The sequence below is a fragment of the Amphiura filiformis genome, chromosome 13 (assembly GCF_039555335.1).
Source record: "Amphiura filiformis chromosome 13, Afil_fr2py, whole genome shotgun sequence".
Taxonomy (NCBI): domain Eukaryota; kingdom Metazoa; phylum Echinodermata; class Ophiuroidea; order Amphilepidida; family Amphiuridae; genus Amphiura; species Amphiura filiformis.
The window spans coordinates 47666341-47686256 of record NC_092640.1 but is presented as its reverse complement, the minus strand read 5'-3'; the positions used below and the strand labels follow the sequence as shown (position 1 = coordinate 47686256).

Sequence of the window (19916 nt, the reverse complement as noted above, 5' to 3'; positions counted from 1 at the left end):
ACACTTTCACTATCACTGAAAAGAAATTCACCATTCTGTTACTGTGTATTACAATAATATATCAAATTTAAAATTAAATAAAAACCGGGCATAGTTTTTGTAATACAAACTGGTGGTCATCTTTAGGGATAGAAAATAATTCCTTTGTGAGCTTACAAAGCTGTCAAGAAGAATATGCTTAACCCTCTGGTCACTACTGGTCATCTAACAGCATTTCTGATTGGTTGATAGCTTGAAATGCTCATTTTATATTGTCAGTAGGCTTTAAAGTGGAAGCCCCACTTTTGGTTCAAGTTCCTTAGGGAATTAGTCAAGGTTAAAATTTATCCATGTAAATTCTGTTCTGTCTGTCATCAAAGTAACAGGTGTATTGTCAGTTCTTCTGTGGAGAACTGGGCAAGCGGGGCTTCCTGTTTAAACAATTTATGGTCAAACTTGCATTTGCAGATGATCTTATCTTGTGGCAAGGCATTCTCTTTTGAAGGAAACTTTAATTTGTCAGGAAAAATAATGACGTCACGTCACCTAGATGGCGTAATCATGGTAATTACATGTAGGTCCGGGATGCAGGTTAGCAAGTATTTTAAACTATTGCGATTTGGTAGTAAACAGCATCTTGCAAATGGTAAGTGAGCATTGGCAAAAATTGCATTGATTGTTTCATAACGAGTATTCAGATGAATTCAAATATCACAGATACTTTTGTGGGTCCTGGTTCCTGAGTTATAAATGCTGTAAAGAGGGCTGAAACAATAACACTTTTGTAGAACGTACGTAACTTATTAAAAATTAACAACAATAAATCAAGCAAGTTTTCAAAGTACATGATTTGTAGAATGATCTTTTGCAAAACATCAAAGTGTTATTTGTCAATAATATATTGATTTAGATAATGAAAATCGATTTTTTTTTTTGTTGCTTCGACCAACAATACATAGTCTACCCTTAAGGGTACACGATCAATGATCAATGCAATTTTTGCCAAAACTCACTACCACTCGCAAGATGCTGTGAACTACCACATCGCAACAGTTTAAAATACTTGCTAACCTAAGTTTTGTTTTGTTTGGATGTGATCACCATGGATGCGATCATCACCACGTTTAAAGTTGCAATATTATTGAATAACAGGATATGTTTGGATGTATCAAATTGACCATGCTTTAAAAGGCTGTGACTATGACATTTGACTGACATTTTGATAACTATTATAGGTCTACTCAATCACAAAATATAGCGGGTAATAATTATTTTAGCTACTAAATAAGCTTTTAGGCCATACATGCCTACGCATGGGAAACACGGCTGTACAGTGTGTTTGTGAAAGATTGGAGCTAATTTGATTCTTTCGCTTGCCTTGCTTGCAGGGATAGGATAATCTACTCAAAATAATAACATGAAAAAAAATGTGGGAATTTCGGTATATTAGCATTCAAGTCGGTCGTTGACGTACGTTAAGGGGGTACTACACCCCTCGATAAATTTGTGTCTATTTTTGCATTTTTCTCAAATACTAATAACACAGTGGTAACAAAAGTTATGTATATTATTGGGGCAAGGAATCCGATTACTACACTGGAATTTCTGTGACCCAGGAACAAGCGGTTTGTTATTTATGATCAGAAATAAGGTACCGCTTGTCTTGAGTCACTGAAATTTCAGTGTAGTAATTGGATTCCTTGCCCCAATAATATACATAACTTTTGTTACCAGTGTGTAATAATTTTTTGAGAAAAATGCAAAAATAGTCACAAATTTACCACATGGGTGTAGTACCCCCTTAAGGGAATCAAGAGCTCAGTATTATTCCCCGTTTCTACGCCTAAAAATCACGTGTTCAAAAATACGTTAAAGGTTAATCTATAGATGTCTGTGTTACGTTGTCTATGCTATCTCTTTATAGGGCTGGGATAGCGACGTTTTTCACGTATTTATTATGGGACATGAGAGCACATCAGACATGTCGAATTGCATTTTGAAAACGAGGAATGGCCTTCTGATATCAAATAATTTAGATTTTTCGAAATTCGCGATATAACATAAATTTTATGGCAAATTATACAAATTTGATATTTTTTTATATTTTGAGGCATAAAGTTAAGGCATAATTAACTAAAAATAAACAAAAATTAAAATAAACTTGCACTTGTTTTCCTAGCCATCTCCCAGGAAACAAACCATTTTTATTTATTAAGCCTGATCTGAAGCCTAAATAAATATTAATAAATCATAATCTAATTTGAAGAGTCAAGAGCGCTTCGCGTGTTCGCTTTTGTGGGGTAAAAAGGAAAAGTCAATAGTTTATAATGTACCCCGTAGGTGACCCGGGAGGTGACCCGTTTAATCCCACCCAACCCTCGAACAACGGTGTCATTCATGCAATACGGCGTGAATTGAGTGCCTTCACCGGCGTTACTATAGGATATTATGGATCAGGGAAGGGGTTAGACAAGGGGGATTGCCTTAGTAGCGAGTTGTGTATGTGATTTTTAATGCAGGCAACACTAGGATACACAACATGTTCATCTATCAAGGGCACAGTTATTTAACCCCAATACATTATTTGTACATTAATTGAATGACCTTCGAAAATTTGGCTACAAAAACTCATACTCTGCAACTTGAGGTCAAATTTTGCACGATTGTTTAATTAAGGTTATTGGAGTATGCCATTGAGATGAGGCTATTGTGATCCATAGTGCAATGGCTACAATAGATACAATTTCAAAAAACAAAACCTCGCTATACAACTCGCCCTACAACTCGCGTCACAACTCGCCCAAGCACAACTCGCCAATGCACAACTCACCATTTAGGCATCCCTTAGACAAGGGTGTGTTATTAGACCTGTACGATAGGGATCAGGGAAGGGGTTAGGCAAGGGCGTTTCATTAGACATGATGATGTTACAATGCAATCCAAGGAGGTGGGTCTTTGGGAGCTGACGGCGTACCGGATGTCTTTAGACATTTAGGGGCTGTGAACGGTTAAAATCAAGGGTTTTTCTTGGCTTTCTGGTTGAGAAACGTCTTTAAAAAGCAGAAATATTAGGAATGAGCCATTTAGGGGTCTTTTGGAGCTGAAATTATCGAAGATGGGCCCAAGCCTAGGGCCCCAAATTTCGGGGGCTCCCGCGCACGGTTGTTTGATTGGATCATTTATTAGTTTTTCAAACAAAACATGTTAGTCCTGAACAGCTAAATGTGATATCATGCTAATGTATACAGATGCTTTTGAGTCATTCTCAACTTAAATTTTCCCTCATTCACAAAATTATTCACTTTTATAGCATTTTTATAGCTTTTTCGGATATAACATGTATCTATTAATGACAAAATTGGTGGCGCTATTTAGTTACTGGAAATTGCTCTTTCAAGCTTTTAATACAAACAACTCCTTTTATAGTTTGATAAAATATGTTTATACAATTTCCTTGTTGCTTGTTTCACATTTCCAGCTGTTTTAATGGCAGTATTATTCACCTACCCCTTGCAAATAAAGAAATATGATTTAGGATAAATAGCGCCATCTATAGTTTGCATTTAGTTAATAATGAAGCCAATTCTATATACATCAAACAACTTAAAATTGACCTGTGCCGGCATCCTTCTTTAGGCCACAAAACAGGGTAAAACAATTGCAAATTTTTGCTTGCGTGATAGCCCGCGATGTAGCAAAGATCACCTTCATTATGGGCTAAAATAGTCTGACATTGAAATAATTATTTTAGCGCGCTTCGCGGGCAAATGTCCTAGTAAAATCTAAGCTCGTCTGCCTCTATATCATGTATATTGTAACGCTCCTGCCGCCACTGTCGATCTATTACCTAAACCAAAACTTGGCCACTTGCGTGCACATACCTTCCTCATGGTGTGTGTGGGGCCTCCAAATTTTGCCTGGCCCAGGGCCCTCCAAAAGGTAAATCCGGCCCTGTCAATTATAATTGAAACCCATGCTCCATGTGGAAGACCTTTGCTAAATCTTCTACAGTGAGAGTGTGGATTTTAAAATGAAATTTAGGCCTCAATGTCGGTTCACTGACCGATCGACCAATCAATATCACATTCATTATCAGTAAATGATAGTTTGAAACGTGTTCAACTACTCATACACGAATATGATCATAGCATACATGTAATATAAAATCTTAAATGAAACCACACATGTTCAGGTAAAAAGAGGACACGAGTTTGATCCAGTGAAGTTCAGAAGGTGAATTGTGAGTTGAAATATAGTTTTCCTAAAGTAGTTTTCAGTACGCACTGACATATCACTGTTATAAATAAGGGTTGCGTATATATTGTAAAACTGTACAAATATTATTAAGAACCTAGTGCTCAGTACTATACAGTAACAACATTAATTCGTTTAAAACAATAGGCAACTTGCATAAAAGTTTATCTGACGCAGCGGCAATGGTTTTGGCTCAATACCATGGTAGCTCGACGTGTGGTCATTGGTTCGAATCCTTGCAGCACCAACGAGATGAGCTGAGATGTTCACTTGAGCCAAGCACTTCACCTCACTTGCCTCATCCTATCCAGTTGTAATGGGGAGCTGTTATGGGATAATTACACTAACAGTGCGAAGTGTGGTCATTGGTTCGAATCCCCGTAGCGAGATGTGGACTTCAGCCAAGCGCTTCACCTCACTTGCCTCATCTTACACAGGTGTAACTGGGAGCTGTTATGGGATAAGTGCACTATCAGTGCGAAGTGCAGCTGTGGTGAATCGGTGACTCTGATGTGTCAGCGAAAGAAATAGCTGAAGTAAAAAATAAAAATAAAAACAATAAAATAAATATTGGTGATTTAACCTGCGCTTCACCTAAGTATCAGCACACTTCACCAATTATTTTGCTGCCATTATGATATTATGAGAATCATTTCCGCTTCACCAAGTCTGTAACTGATGCGCAGGTAGGCCGACTTAGATTGTGATTACCACCAGCAGCTCCCCATTTTACACCTGGGTGCATGGAGTGAAGCAATTGGGAATTAAGCTGTTTTGCTCAAGGACGCAACATACTGGCCGTGGTGGGGCTCGAACCCGCAACCTTTCGATTATGAAGCTCGCGCCCTAACCATATAAGCAACTGTGCTTTCCGTATGCTGGAACCCTGCCTTGAAATACACATTAAATCCGCTTACCATTAATTGTTAATAATAATATTGTAATAATAATTGATGTTGTAATTTTAAACGTTTTAAATTGTACCTACTTCGTTTATTTCATTTCAGATACCCAGTATTTATTACTTCTTGGCAACGGCAAAGTTAAACGACGAGATAAAAGCAAAGAAGACAAAAAGGAATCGGGAACCATCCAGTCAATACAAGGCAACAGTCCAGTGGATTCCCAACCACAACGTAAATGGCGCCAAATTAAAACCGTTGCTGACGAATCGTTTCAGAGCATGCGCAATCTTGTCCAGTTGGATTTGAGTGGAAACAAAGTGACGTATCTGAATTCAAATAGTTTCCATCAAATGCGAGGTTTGGAGGCGCTATCACTGCGTCACAATCGATTAAAGAAGCTACCAAAGGGTGTTTTCCAGGATTTGTCAAAATTGACAACCCTTGATTTGTCCGGAAATAACATCCGGCATGTATCGGCGGATTTATTCAGAAACAGCACAAATTTGGTTGATTTAGATTTGAGCGATAATTTATTGAATTATCTTCCTGAGCGTTCGTTGCACTGGTTAGTATATCTACAGAGATTGAATATATCTCACAATCGTCTACTGGATATACCGAATCGATTACTTATCGATTTGATCGATCTACGGGATATTCACCTGAATGATAACAAGATTAGAGTGTTAGGATACGACATGTTTCGTAAAAACAACAAAATTGAAGTACTATCTTTGAAAAACAATGACATTCGTACTCTTGAAGAATTCGCTTTCTACTATCAGAACCAACTTCGTAGATTAGATCTTTCGGGAAATCAGATTGAGCAAATACCAAACACTATATTCGCAGGTTCTCAAGCAATGTTATGGATGGATTTGTCTTATAATAATATCTCAAATATTGAAGACGGGGCCTTTGCGAGAATAGAAAATCTGACGGAATTGAATCTTAGTTATAACACACTGGATGTTATTGATGTTGACACGCTTGATGAGCTGCCAAAATTACGAAAATTAAATTTGACGCGAAATAATATCACCACCATTGCACCTGGGTCATTGCAAGGGTTAAAACTGCTACAAGTGTTGGATTTATCATTTAATAATCTTGAAACAATAGAGGCGCATACTTTTTATGGATTGGAAGAACTCGCCGATTTGCATCTTTCCGATAACATGATTAAAACATTATCTCCAGAAGCTTTTAAAGTCAGCACTTTTAGTTTCACCTCGAAACTAACTTGGTTGAATCTTGAAAGTAATGAACTGTCGTTCCTAGAGCCGCACGCATTCTACGGCGCCCCTAACGTCAAAGTCCTTAATCTAGTTAATAACCATATTAATATGATTGATAAGAACTCATTTCATGGACTGCTAAGTTTAAAATCGCTGATGTTAAACAGGAATAACTTACGATTAATCGATAATGGATACTTTCATTTGTTAACTCGATTGGAAACGTTAGATTTATCTGAGAATGGTATAGAAACAATTACATCCGGGTCATTCCAAAGACTGAATAATAAACTGAGAGAGTTGAACTTAGAAGATAACTACCTCAACGGCAACAGCTTTGATTGGACAGAACAGTTGCAATCACTGCAGGCTTTAAATCTGAACAAAAACGCCATGAGAAGAATTCCAACAGAAGTGTTTTTAAACTTGAATAATTTAAGAACGTTAACTTTAGCACAAAATGGGATCGAACGGATAGACGTTCCCCTACAATCCCGGGTACGACTCTCCAAGTTATCGGTGGCTAGCAATGAAATACGCGGATTTGATCAGGATATACAGCGTCTTTTACAGCCGGGGAGTAAACTCGATTTATCCTATAATCCATGGAACTGCGACTGCGCACTGGCGACGGTAGTGAATGAGTTAAAGTCTGCTTGGCGGGTGACTTTTCAAAATGCTGCCGAGACCACGTGTTCAACACCACGAAGTGATCAATATAGCTTGGTAAGAAATTAGTATATTATTAACAATTGTTTCGATCTTTAAGAGATTTTTATTTATATGCATATAGATCGTTGGCAGCGTCCGGGACAACTAAAAAAGTCGCCGGACAACTAAAAATACTGATTCGGTTGTCCTCCGGACAACCATAAATCTGTAGCCAAAACTCACCTCACCTACCTATACACTGATATTCAAGTACAATAGCAAAAACTAGTACGGACAACCAAAAACTTAGACGGACAACCAGAAATTGTAACCTGGTTGTCGTGGGAAAACCATTTATGTTTCCTCAATTCGAACACTGTATGATCGTTGGTCATGTTGGTATTCGACCCTTACTCGCTGCGCCAATTTTGCTCAACGTTTTGCTAGTGTAGTAATACCGGAATGCAGTTTAAAGCACGCGTGTTAACCAAAGTCACAAAAACGTTAATTTTCTTCATCTTTATGACCATTGGGTTGTTCCATTTGAGATTCAAACATCCCGCATGGAAGATATTATAGAGATTGCGATGTTACATACGTGATGCCGTTCAAAACGGTGTTAAATATTGCTAGTCTCGGTTCCAAACTGGATTGTGCTTATTCGTCACGAAGTAGAACAAGACGGCTGGAACAAAGACTAACATCTGATCTGGTCGCTTTTGATTTTGATTAAAAACCAAGGTTAACATGATGCTTAAAATTAATTGTATTTCAGTGCTTCCCAAATAAATGTATTATAGTTGCTAAAAAACAAGTTACAAGATTAAAGACCGATGCATCGATATCATGTCTTTACTTTCAAAATGAGACTTTTTCTTGGTGGAAATTAGGCGCGTTGCATGAACCTCGACTTGTTTTAAAAATCCGCATACCGTATTTCAACGTAGCACGTGTGTTTTATACGACGTTGGTGTCCAAAATGTGAAATCGCGCGCAATGTCATTTTTATACGGAAAGTATCACACACATTTCAATGGACAATCTCTGCGTATGAACAACGCGTATAAATGAAGTCAATTTTTAACACATCGCTGTAGTCTGTAGCTTTATTATAATGATTTGTTACAAACAAAAAGGATCATAATAATAAAGTAGACTTTCCTTCGTATGTTCTATATCCTTGACTGTCTTAAAAACCTGAGCCACGCAGGTTTTGGGTAGCGATGTGCCTCCGAGGTTGCGATTTACGCATGTCCAACTATACAAACACCCCTCCTGAGCCCCGCAGGGTTTGGTTAGAGATGTACCTCCGAGGTTGCGATTTACGCCTAGTGTCCGACCATACAAACACCTCTTTTGAGCCCCGCAGGGTTCGGGTAGCCATGTGCTAAAATCGTGGTTTTGTTGGTTTCTTTGTTTTTGTTTCTTGTATATGATGTCTATCATGTTTATGGTTTTACTGACCCTTCAAACATTAAGGGGCGCAACACTAAATCACTACGCATTTTATGTAAGAACGAAATTCGGCTAATATAGTCCATAGTGAGTATGAGATTGTAGCGACCATAGCTACCGACATGTTCATTTTAAATCACTCAATATCAGCTCTTATGATTTCGACAAGTGTCTTCAATGATAACATGTAGAAAAAAACTGACATTTTATCTCAAAAGCAAATCTCTGTGGCGGATGAAGACAACTTCCGATTTTGAAATGTGAGTGGTGAATTTAGTAAATTTTTAGGCCATATTTTTTGCACCGCGAAATAGCGAAAAAAAGTCAACGGTCATCGATATATGCCGACAAAAGTTTTGGAATCTACAGAAACAGAGCTTTAATTTGATACCAAATTTATTTTGCCAAGTATTGCAGGGACGCCAGGAATGGCGCTCGAAGTAGGCCAAAATCACACGTTATCTTATGGGACGCTTATTTAGTGTTGCGCCCCCTTAACCTTTTTCTCATTGCTCATGGATATTTCTCGTGTTTAATATTGTTCTTAAAAAAATGCATTTTTTGTTCTCAGTTGTATACATTAAAGCCAACTGACGAGTTATGCTCTGACCAGGATACCCCAACGGATCATACAGATGCAGCAGAAGTAACACCAGACGAAGAGACAACGCACACTCCATGTCAAACAACATACAGGTAATCACCTTACCTTCGAATTCATTACACTCTTAAAACTACGTGGTCAAAATTGACCAGATAATAGGTAACTATGCACCTTGCCCCTAAATTGTGGTCAAATTTTAACCCCAAAAAGTGTCAAAATTTGAGCACAATTTAGGCGTAAGGTGCATAGTTAACTACTACGTAGTCAATTTTGACCACGTTGTTTTAAGAGTCTAGTAGAATGTTGGGATATGAAATGTGGCAATTTTTTGCAGGAAATAACATGCACACTATAATACAATTACGAAATATTAAAATACTTTTGACCCGAAGATATGCAATGCATGATAGCTAAGGGCATCCATTTTTTGTCAAAACAAACTTCTTTTGACCCAAACCTCGTTCAATTAGAGAAAAAAAATCATTTAAAAGTTATTTTCTCATGTTACAAACCGCTAAACAAGACTCCTAATATTATTTTCCTTTGTTTCTGTGATTTAAAAAGATGTATTAAAATGTTTAGAAGCGATTTTAATAATTAAACAATATGAGAGAGAAAGGAAACTTGAGTAAATCATTGGTCACTATTTTATAAGCACTGTAGGGGTCAACAAATTAAAAATAAACACCGATTTCCTGATTTTCTAGCGAGTTTTATGTGATAGATCGATGCTTTCGAAAAATTCACTTTTTGGGACAGTCATTAGGGTTGAACAAATCAGGAATTTCTGATATTAATTTATATATAGGCGAGATATAAATATATTTCTTTATTCCATGATCATTCTTATAAATTTGCATTAATTATTTGCATATTTTACCACTCTATTCACTAAACAAATACGAGGACGCTCCTCAAAAAGTCCTCACATTATTCAATATCCTGACATGGTTTGGGTATTGATGTGAAATCCACTATGTATGTGAAGACCTGAGCGCAAGAAGACCGTAAGTCCACTTGGCGCCTCAACATGTATACACTAAAGTTACGTATAGTTTCGTATAGTTTGGTAATGTTTTATAAATGTTCAGGGGCCAACACAAATCTTTCACAACCTTTCATGATGTTTTCACCCTGGAACATGTATTAAACATTATAAAAGCCTAAGAAACTTTACGTAACTTTAGTGAGGGGCCAAGTGGACTTACGGTCTTCTTGCGCTCAGGTCTTCGTGTGGATTTCAGGATATTTATCAATACTCAGACTTGTTACGTGAATAAAGTGTGTAAAGTATGCAATAATGCAAATAACTAATGCAAATTTATAAGAATGATTATGTAATAAAGAAAAATAGTCATATATTTAGCTTTATTCCTGATAAATTTATATTAAAAATTCATGATTTGTTTAAAATTGATAGCTGTCCCAAAATTGAACCAAATGACATTGTTTACTTTAATGAAGAGATACTCAGGAACCTTGAATCTCTGGCTTGTATGTTGGACTTTGATATTTAAATGTTATACGAGAATGATTATGGAATAAAGAAAGATATTCATATTTAGCTTTATTTCGGATAAATTAATATTAAAATTCCTGATTTGTTAAACCCTGATGGCTGTCCCAAAAAGTGAACCAAAATGACATTATTTAGGCCTACTTATATGAAACGATACTCGAGAACGCATGCCCTGCATCCACCACATACACTAGGATCCACAACATGCTCATCTATCAGGCCACAGTTCTTTAACACCAATACAATTGTACATTCATTAAATGACCTGAAAATGTGGGTACAAACACTCATACTCTGCAAATTGAGGTCAAATTTTACACTATGATTGTTTAATTTAGGTTATTGTACTATGCCATTGGGATGAGGTCATTGTGGTCCATAGTGATACATGTACAGACAGAATTTTGACTGGTAAGTGCTTCTACTGTGGAAACATTTCAAGCAACAAAAAGTAACTTTTTCCCCCTTTGTCTCTTCCACAGACTGCCCTCAGAAGCTGGTGTATGGCCATGGCATGCAGTACTGTGGAATACTATATCCGGCAAAGCGATGTGTAACGGCGCCCTCATTGGTCCCAACTGGGTCTTATCAAGTCTTCGTTGTTTGGAACCTCACACGTCATTTGGTAGAGTCAACGAAACACACCAAGGAGCCGGTCACTTAAAAGGCACCATAATTGTCCCAAGACACTGGGTTATCAAACTTGGTAAAAGCAAAAACCTGAATAATTTTGAAGCTCACGAGCAGATATACAGCGTCATACATGTTCATATTCCCCCAGGAGATCAGACACATGGTGACTGGGATCGACCGATCCTGATGGAACTCAGCTCATTAGCGTCTGTCAGTTCTTACGTGATACCAATATGTCCTGCAGATCAAGATGTACCGATCACAGAAACGACTGTAACAGGTTGGGCGTCTTATGCAAGAAGAACTCCCTATAGATTTGTAAGTTTTAACTTCACCTCAGCGCCAGTATGTGAAGAACATCTTACATATCGAGACTATGTATGTACTGAGGCAACTACCCATAGGAACATCAGATATGCCGTGGATGCTAACTTGGGGGCGCCACTTGTAACTCATATCTCAGATTCGTGGTTTGTGGTTGGCGTGGTAACGGATACACTACCGGAGGAGACTAAAATTATTGATGTTAGGCCATTCTATGGATGGCTGCACCAAACAATAGCAAATTGATTTCGATTTTTAGTTTTTATAAAAGTGTGAGTGCAAGAGAATTATTCATCATCATCATCATCGTCGTCGTCGTCGTCGTAGTCGTCGTCGTCATCATCGTCATCATCATCATTATCATCATCGTCATCATCATCGTCATCATCATTCTTCAGCTCGGAGCAGGCGGTGCGACTACAAAATTTCTCAATGCACTGCGATCTTTGGCAAGAGTGACTCAATATCGGGTTTTGCTTGATTCAAGCCTTCATCATCATGATCATACAAGCTATATCGCACGTTGAAATTAAGTTAGATACCATAGAATGGGCTATTCCAGAAAATATAAGAAGAGTTTGTTTCCAAAAGGCGCTAAATCCAACGGCTGCTTTGTGTAAAATTCAATTGCAGATATTCCTAAGAGTAGCAGTTACCTTGCAAATCTAATAACATTGGACCACTAGAATAGTTCTAACAATTCTTTGGATATCTTTAAAAAATAATTGCAAATCTCTTTAACCTCCCGCGTGCGAAGACAAAAACAATAAATATAAAAGAAAATAATTTTTTTGTTCCAAAAGGCGTTAAATCCAATGGCAGCTATTTTTAAACGTTGCATTGGAGAATTTTTAGGGGACAAAATGACTTTGAAAATAGTTAGAAAATAAGCTAGAGTTACTAACATATCCATTCCAATTGTTAAATGTCATTTAAACTTTAAAAATGTTAAAATATACCATAAAAATGTGACACAAGGCAGCTATTGGATTTAGCGCCTTTTGGAAACAAACGATTATGCACACCCCCTATAGAGGAATAACTTTTTTTAATCAAAGAAATATCTGGATTTCCAAGTCTGCTTTCTGAAAACGACTGAAATTCCTGTTGCCAATGTCCCTTGAAAAAGCTTGGAAATCCAATCAAATGAAGGGAAAATCACGGAAATGCCTAAAATGAGCTCTCAAATTCAGGATTTCTGACTTTGGACTATTTTCTGCTGGATTTGTTTTTCGCCTTAGTTTGGACACTTTAAAAGTCTGGATTTCCAGCAATCACGACTGGGCAAAAAATCTTGAAATCCGAACTCCTCTATAAATGTGCATCTCTTTTCTGAAACAGACCAATTCTATCTACAAGCATAATGCCTCCAAACGAGGGTTGTTTTGATGAAAGAGACGAAAGGCAATTACCATCCACAAACATATTACAATAGATTGGTCTTACAATAATACATGTTTGTACAGCTACCTGTATCAGTAATATAGTAGTTCAAATTCCAAATTATGTTTTTGTGAAGAGTGTCTGCCTCTCGTCGTCTCTTTCGTCAAAAAACCCTCGTTTAGAAGGATATGCTTGTAGACAAGGTTTTGCGGTAAAGGAAATGCGTGGACATAGTGGATGTCCATGTCTTATTTTACCATGAGTTGGTATTTAGAGAGCATACTGCAGTCAACAGTATTCAACACAATATATAAAGTTCATGAATCATGACATTATAGGCAAAGTGAAATTCAAGGTGACCAATTGACCGCAAGGATGTGTTCTTTCATTTGAGATATTAATGACAGCAAATGATGCAGAATAAAACCAAGTTATGAAACTAAAACCGATGGCTGGTACAAATTCAAAAGTTGCAATTTTCACTTTCCATCAACGTTTACCATACCAAAGCCCATTGTTTGCGGCGTTTAAAAATGATACCATGAATGAATAAGGTTATTGTCCTTTGCACAATAGGGTTGCAAGTTTTGAATCTGTACCTGGTTTTAGTTTCAATGGTGATTTCTGCATCATTTGCCGTCACTGATTTCTCTAATTAAAACAAAATCTGGATTTTTGAAATCGACCCTCACTTTGGCTTTATGTCCTGACTGTAGTATCTTTCAGCAGACTCTTCCTCTGACAGATGGAGGATATGCCCAAGGAATCTCGGCTGCTTACACAGTGGATTAGAGGCCCAGTGTTTTTCATGACACGATATGCTTATTGTAGTCAAGGGTCTTAGGTTAAAACATCTTTGTATGTATTTGCCGTAGAGGTAGTGATGTAACAGGATTAATTACCATAGCAATAGGTGAAAACAATGTATTGCCCTGCACTATATAAGTAGGCTGCACTCATTACATGTTGTGCACTCATAGATTGAATACAATACCGCTCTTTTCGAAAACACAATCGTTCAGGCGTAAATGAAACGGACATTGATGTGAAATTTCCTTAGAATTACGATCCAGATCTTTATTCCTAATCACTTCTTTTGTATACTTTGATTAAGTTAACTTCAAACCAACATATTCTGCGGTCACACGATTATGTAACGAACTGAAATGAAAACCGAAACTGCTTTCTGCTTCCTACAAGTTTCTATCAAAGGGTACGGATAAAGATATCGGTAATAACGTCAGTCAAGAGTTTAGACAAGAAAATAGGAAATCACGTGACCGAAACCAAAACCAATCTTAAAACCCATAACTTTGAAATGACCGAATGTCAATCAAAGTTCTTTTTATCATCTGGACGGGTGGGTTAGTCCTACAAAGGTGCGCTAGTCCTAATGTTCGCTATAGTGCGAACACTAAAAAGAGGTCGCTAGCAGTAGCACCGTAACCGTACCCCTAAACCTACCCATGACCATAATCATGACCCTGACCCTAAACCTAACCCTAACCTTTCGGACTCGCGATCGACCCCTTTTTATTTTTCGGACTATCGAACATTTTTCGGACTAGCAAATATTGACATCTTTATTACAGACAGCCACCTTTTTATATATCATCATGAGCCCCTTTCAACATGACTTGTAGAGATCTGTACACATATCGTCAGCCTGCTACGCTAATTGCCTAAATCATTTTTGTAATTTTGAGAAAAAGAAAAAAAAAATGGGGTTCAAGCATGCATCAGTTACATAATCACCCTAATTATTTCGGATTATTACCTTTCATTTGTATCATTATCATTTGTTCATGTTCAAAGATTGGTGAATAAATATGTTTAAATGTATGCTTGATTTGAACCATATTTTGTACTTCGTTCTCAAAATTACAATATAATGACTTAGACAAAAAGCGTAGCAGGCTGACGATATGCAATTGTTCATACATACATCTCAAGATGTCTAAATTAATCAAAGAGTGTTCACTTGTTTCCACTTTTGGAGCTCATGGTGATAATTATGGAAAATTCTTGAGCCAGATTCTTGTTATGTGATTTTGCATGAAGCCAAATAACAGATTATTGTCATGATTGTAAAGTATCCCTATCCAACACGTATTATATATAGTGCTCCACGCGAATCGTTTAGCGCCAATAGCAGGCCACGTGTCACTAGGAAAACGCGGTAAATCGCACATTATTTTTGCTAAATTTATCGCCATTTTGGGGATTTTAAGCTTTCTGTTGGACTTTGAATTTGTTGGTGATTTCAGTCGATCTATCCAGATTTGAAACAATTTTGTAAATTACCTCAGTTTGCTGTGTAGATCAAAATTTAGAACAATTTAGCATCATTTTCAGCAATTTACTGTGATTTCCAGCCATTTTGCAGATTTTAAGCTTTCTTAGGAGATTCAATGGTGATTTTGACAAAAGTTTGAAACAATTCTGTCAAATTGACCTCAATTTGCTGTGATTTGTCAAAATTTAACGCGATTCATAGCGATCAGTCACAGTTAAGCATAATTTCTTGCAATTTCCAGCAATTGTCGGTTTTTGGGCGATTTACCGTGTTTTCCCATGTGACATAGGACCTAATAGCGACCTAGGCAAAAACAAGTTTTCACTGTAAAAAATATCGGTGACGTCTATCCCCTCTGTTGACGGAATGCAATACACGTGGTTAACCATGTTTGTATGTAGAGGGCGTTATTTGGCTATATGATCTGATCCAGGTGGTGTCGTAACGAATTTACTAAATTGAGGGATTGCCCTTTTGTCGGGCGTGTATTGAATGGGAGTATATTTATAAGTAATATTGGCGGGGGGGCTACTAAAATTTAACCGTTTGGGTTCGACAATGAACCCACTAACTTACCTTCAAATTAATCAGTACAAACTTAAATATTGGTGGTCGAGTCTTAAATACACCGTGTTGTCAAGGTTCCGATAACTCGGCTTGAACATTGCACGGCGTGTGCCAAGGATCACATCAGTTGCAAAATTAACTTTTTGCTCAAGACACCCAAGTAAACCAGTTTCTCTTTTTTAAGTTGCGCAAAATACGTGTCATACGACTGCGCAGTACGTGTTGCCGTCTTTGTTTATCATGCCGTTCACCGTCTGCTATGATCACAACTTATACTGCACTCACACTTTTGTTTTTTATTTTAAATAGCCAATGATGTCGTTATGGTACTAAATTAAATAAGTGTATATATTAAATAATGTATATATTATATTTGTAGCCATGGTAACTGAAGAGTTCACATGCAAAAAGCGATAAATTATCAAAACATTTTGAAATAAGGCACAACATCTGTTTTGGTCCTATAGCGCTCTCGGCGCCCGAAGAAGTACTGCTGGTACTTTTTATCCTACCCTGAACATTTGTACAGTGCATTCGTGTTTTATTTAAATGAAAAACAATAACACTATGCATCATTTACAACTGTTAATTATTATGCTTGTTACAATTCATTACATCTCCAGGGAGTGATGTTAAGAGTCATCGGTACCTAACCGGGCACCGATAGTTCTATAGGACCAAATTGAGTGTGGTGCCTAAGGACACAAACATCTGCCTATTATGCTAGCGTTATATTGACACCTTACTCTAGCTCTCACCTTCTCTGATCCAACAAAATCAAACAGCACGAAGCAACTGCGCTAGTATGCATCACAAATGATGCACTTAAATCACCCTAAGTTATTCACTGTCGAATAAATCGGATTAACTACCATAGCTATAGACGAATACAATTTTGACTGTATCGCCCTGGACTACAAGCAGGTAGCACTCATCACCTATGTATGTCTGCAATCATAGAGTTAATACAATACCGCTCTTTTCAAAGATACTTATCTTACAGGTGCGAGTGATCAGAGGAAACAAACAACTTCTTCGTTCATCTTCTCTCTTCCTTCTTTCCTTTCCGTTTGCTAAGGGGAGTTAGGTTTAACAATTCAGAGGGAAATATTTGAAACTAAGATCAAGAGTAGGCCTCAGCACACATTTTTTTTAATACTTCACCAGTTGTATTTGCCTATATCTCAAATTCAGACAAATAGTTATATCGATTTTTGCATCTGAACTCCTCAAAGTGCTTGTTGATGATATTTATGTTAGATGTATATTTTAAAACTGTATATAAAACCAATTCAAATGTCTGGTATTACAGCAAAATAGCCCAAACACAATGACAGTCCAATATCGTCACCCTACTACTACATGAGACCATAATTGCCAAAGTCATTTTTTGTAATTTTCAGAACAAAGTACAAAATGTGGTTCAAATCACCCAAATTATTTCGGATTATTCCTTTTAATTTGTATCATTATCATTTTGTTCTTGTCCAAAGATTGGTGAATAAATATGTTTAATTAAAATTTAAAAATGCATGCTTGAACCATAATTTATTTTGTACTTTGTTCTCAAGATTACAAAAAATTACTTAGGCAATTATCGTAGTAGGCTGACGATATACATTAAAGTTTGAGTGGCGTGCAAAAGATTATGAAACAAATATCCGATAATGACAAAACGTGCTGTTTTTGTTTGTTTTATGTTTTCAAAATAAACACATTGTGGCAACTTTCGTTTGGTATTTCGTATTAACTCACTACACATGCAGACGACTTTATTTTCAACAATAACGCTATAACAGAATTGTAAATGTTTATGACCATATTTGGAATCACCATGAAAAATGCATTAAAATGAGCACAAGCCTAGTAATTGGTCCAGTGGTAATTAAGACAGTAATTTACACATTAAAGGTATAGGATACCTAAACACCAAAGTAAACACATAAAGACAGACAGAAACACATGAGAGTATTTAAATTATAACAACGTGTTTACTTTATATTGTTCGGAAAGTAAATGCTTTTTGTAAACATTTCCAAACGATTTGAAAGTAAACAAGTTGAATGTTAAGTTTAGAATCTAAATACTCTCATGTGTTTACTCTTCGTCTTTATGTGTTTCCGTTGGTGTTTAGGTGTCCTATACCTTAAAGCCATATTATAACATTTCTGTAAAAATAGATTAGTATTTATTTTCCATAAAATGTTAGCTTTTACTGTCAGATATGTCCCCTTTTAATTTTGAGCCGAACAAGTGAGGTAAAGCACAAAATTGGAATTTACTACTAGCGCCCATGCATGTTACTCCCACGTTTGTGTATGTGTATCCCACACGCCGTGTACTTACTGTGCATACATGTTCGACTAATATTTCCATCGTAATAATAAAACGCCGGTTCCATCGTTTTATTCAAAATCTCGGATTTTGACAAAACTGCAGCACCTAAAGTCTTGATATTTGCAGAGTATCTTTATTGACTAAAGTGCATTACAAACCAGAATTTAAAAAAAAAATTGAGGGCGTTCTCCTCAGCAAATGTTATAATGGCTGTAAATGAAGAATTAAACGCATATAGCAGTGTTTAAAAAGTATTACAGAAACCATAAACAGTACACTTGGATTTACATTTTATAGCACCCAGGGGTGATTTTTCACAATTTGGGTTTGTTGCGAATTTGTGATGTTATTAATGTTAAAAATATTGTCTGATAGTTTCAGACCGGAATATAACTGACATCTTTTTTGAGACATTTTTTAAGGTAATTCCTACTCTCAACATTGTCAATAATACTTTTAAAGGCCGATATCTCAATTTCCAATTTTAAAATACCACAACTTATGAACTCAATTATCTTCGCTTAGGAATGTCCGATTTCATTGGAAAAACGGCGTTGTGGAGCAAAATATCTCTATATTTAAGATATGTAAAAACCTCAAAATTGATAACCTGCCCAAAAGTGTCTCCTTTTGACATGACACGTCCATGTGTCCATATTATGTTGCCCATTGTATTATATTAAGTTATTATATTAAATATTACGCCATCGGAGCATTAAGAATGGAAATCGTTGTCATTCGTTCAAGTGTAGCCTATTAATTGGTCCTAATTTTCGATCAGCAACATGCAATATAGGGGAGACCGGGGCAAAGTGGACCAATTTTTTTTTGTCTAGCCCAAACAGGATTTAAAAGGTTTATAATCTTACCTTAGGACTGCAACTAACAAATGACATTAATGAAGTAGATCAAAAATGCAGCTTTATTAAATGGTGTGAACTTGAAAAAGGTCGTTCCGCTTTGCCCCAGGTTCATTGGGCCGGGTAGAGTGAAACGTGGACGGGGCATTACAGAAATGCACTCTCTCCAGGTGTGTCTTCATTGTCAACACTACTTAAGTTAGGGCCTACCTCTTGGTATATCAGTTTACTATGGCCGGATAAATTTCTATTGCATAGTTCCGAGTGAGGTCTGTTTCCGGTGTTCCACTTTGCCCCATCCACGTTGGACTATTGACCACTTTGCTCGGGTCCGCTTTGCCCGACCAGGTGAGATTTTTCTCGACATGCATCACTATCTTGTACGCTAATGTAGGCCTATGCTATTCCTGTTACTATTTACAGTTAGGCTTAAGCCCATCTATCATTAATATGGCTATCGTAATTCAGCAAAAGCACAGTGATTTGGCAGATAATGATATTTCTATAAATTATCGGGTTAAATATAATGAAAAACAGACATTTTCTGTAAAAATCACATATACCAGACTCACTCGATTGCCCCCTATCACAAACAATGCTGGACCCATGCCGTGTTCTAAATCCATGAGCTTGAAGATTGAGGGCAGCAAAGAAGTTAATGGGCTTTGCCCCGTGGTCCACTTTGCCCCGGTCTCCCCTACACTCTGTGAGTGTTTACCAAATCTGCCAAAGACCAATTCAATTATAATATACCAGTCTGCGCTTGTAAGTACTTCCATGTTCAGAATCATTTAAGTTTACTCAATCAAATTCTGACACAAAATAAGATTGAAAACAAAAAATTGTCAGAAAATCTTGATTGACTGCCTCTATGAAGAGTTTACCACAAAGGTTTCGGCGGGCATTCTCCT

General features: G+C 36.9%; 1 protein-coding gene across 1 annotated transcript in view; it reads left to right on the top strand.

Annotated features, from left to right (window-relative positions):
- The window catches only part of LOC140168459 (uncharacterized), a 32255-nt gene extending 20349 nt beyond the window's left edge, over window positions 1–11906 (top strand). Inside the window, exons 3-5 of the mRNA XM_072191855.1 lie at window positions 5241–7102; window positions 9054–9178; window positions 11088–11906. Of these exons, the coding sequence (XP_072047956.1) occupies window positions 5241–7102; window positions 9054–9178; window positions 11088–11808 (2708 nt within the window). The 3' untranslated portion in view covers window positions 11809–11906. The remainder of the gene's footprint in view (window positions 1–5240; window positions 7103–9053; window positions 9179–11087) is intronic.
- The last annotated feature ends 8010 nt before the right edge of the window (window positions 11907–19916 follow it).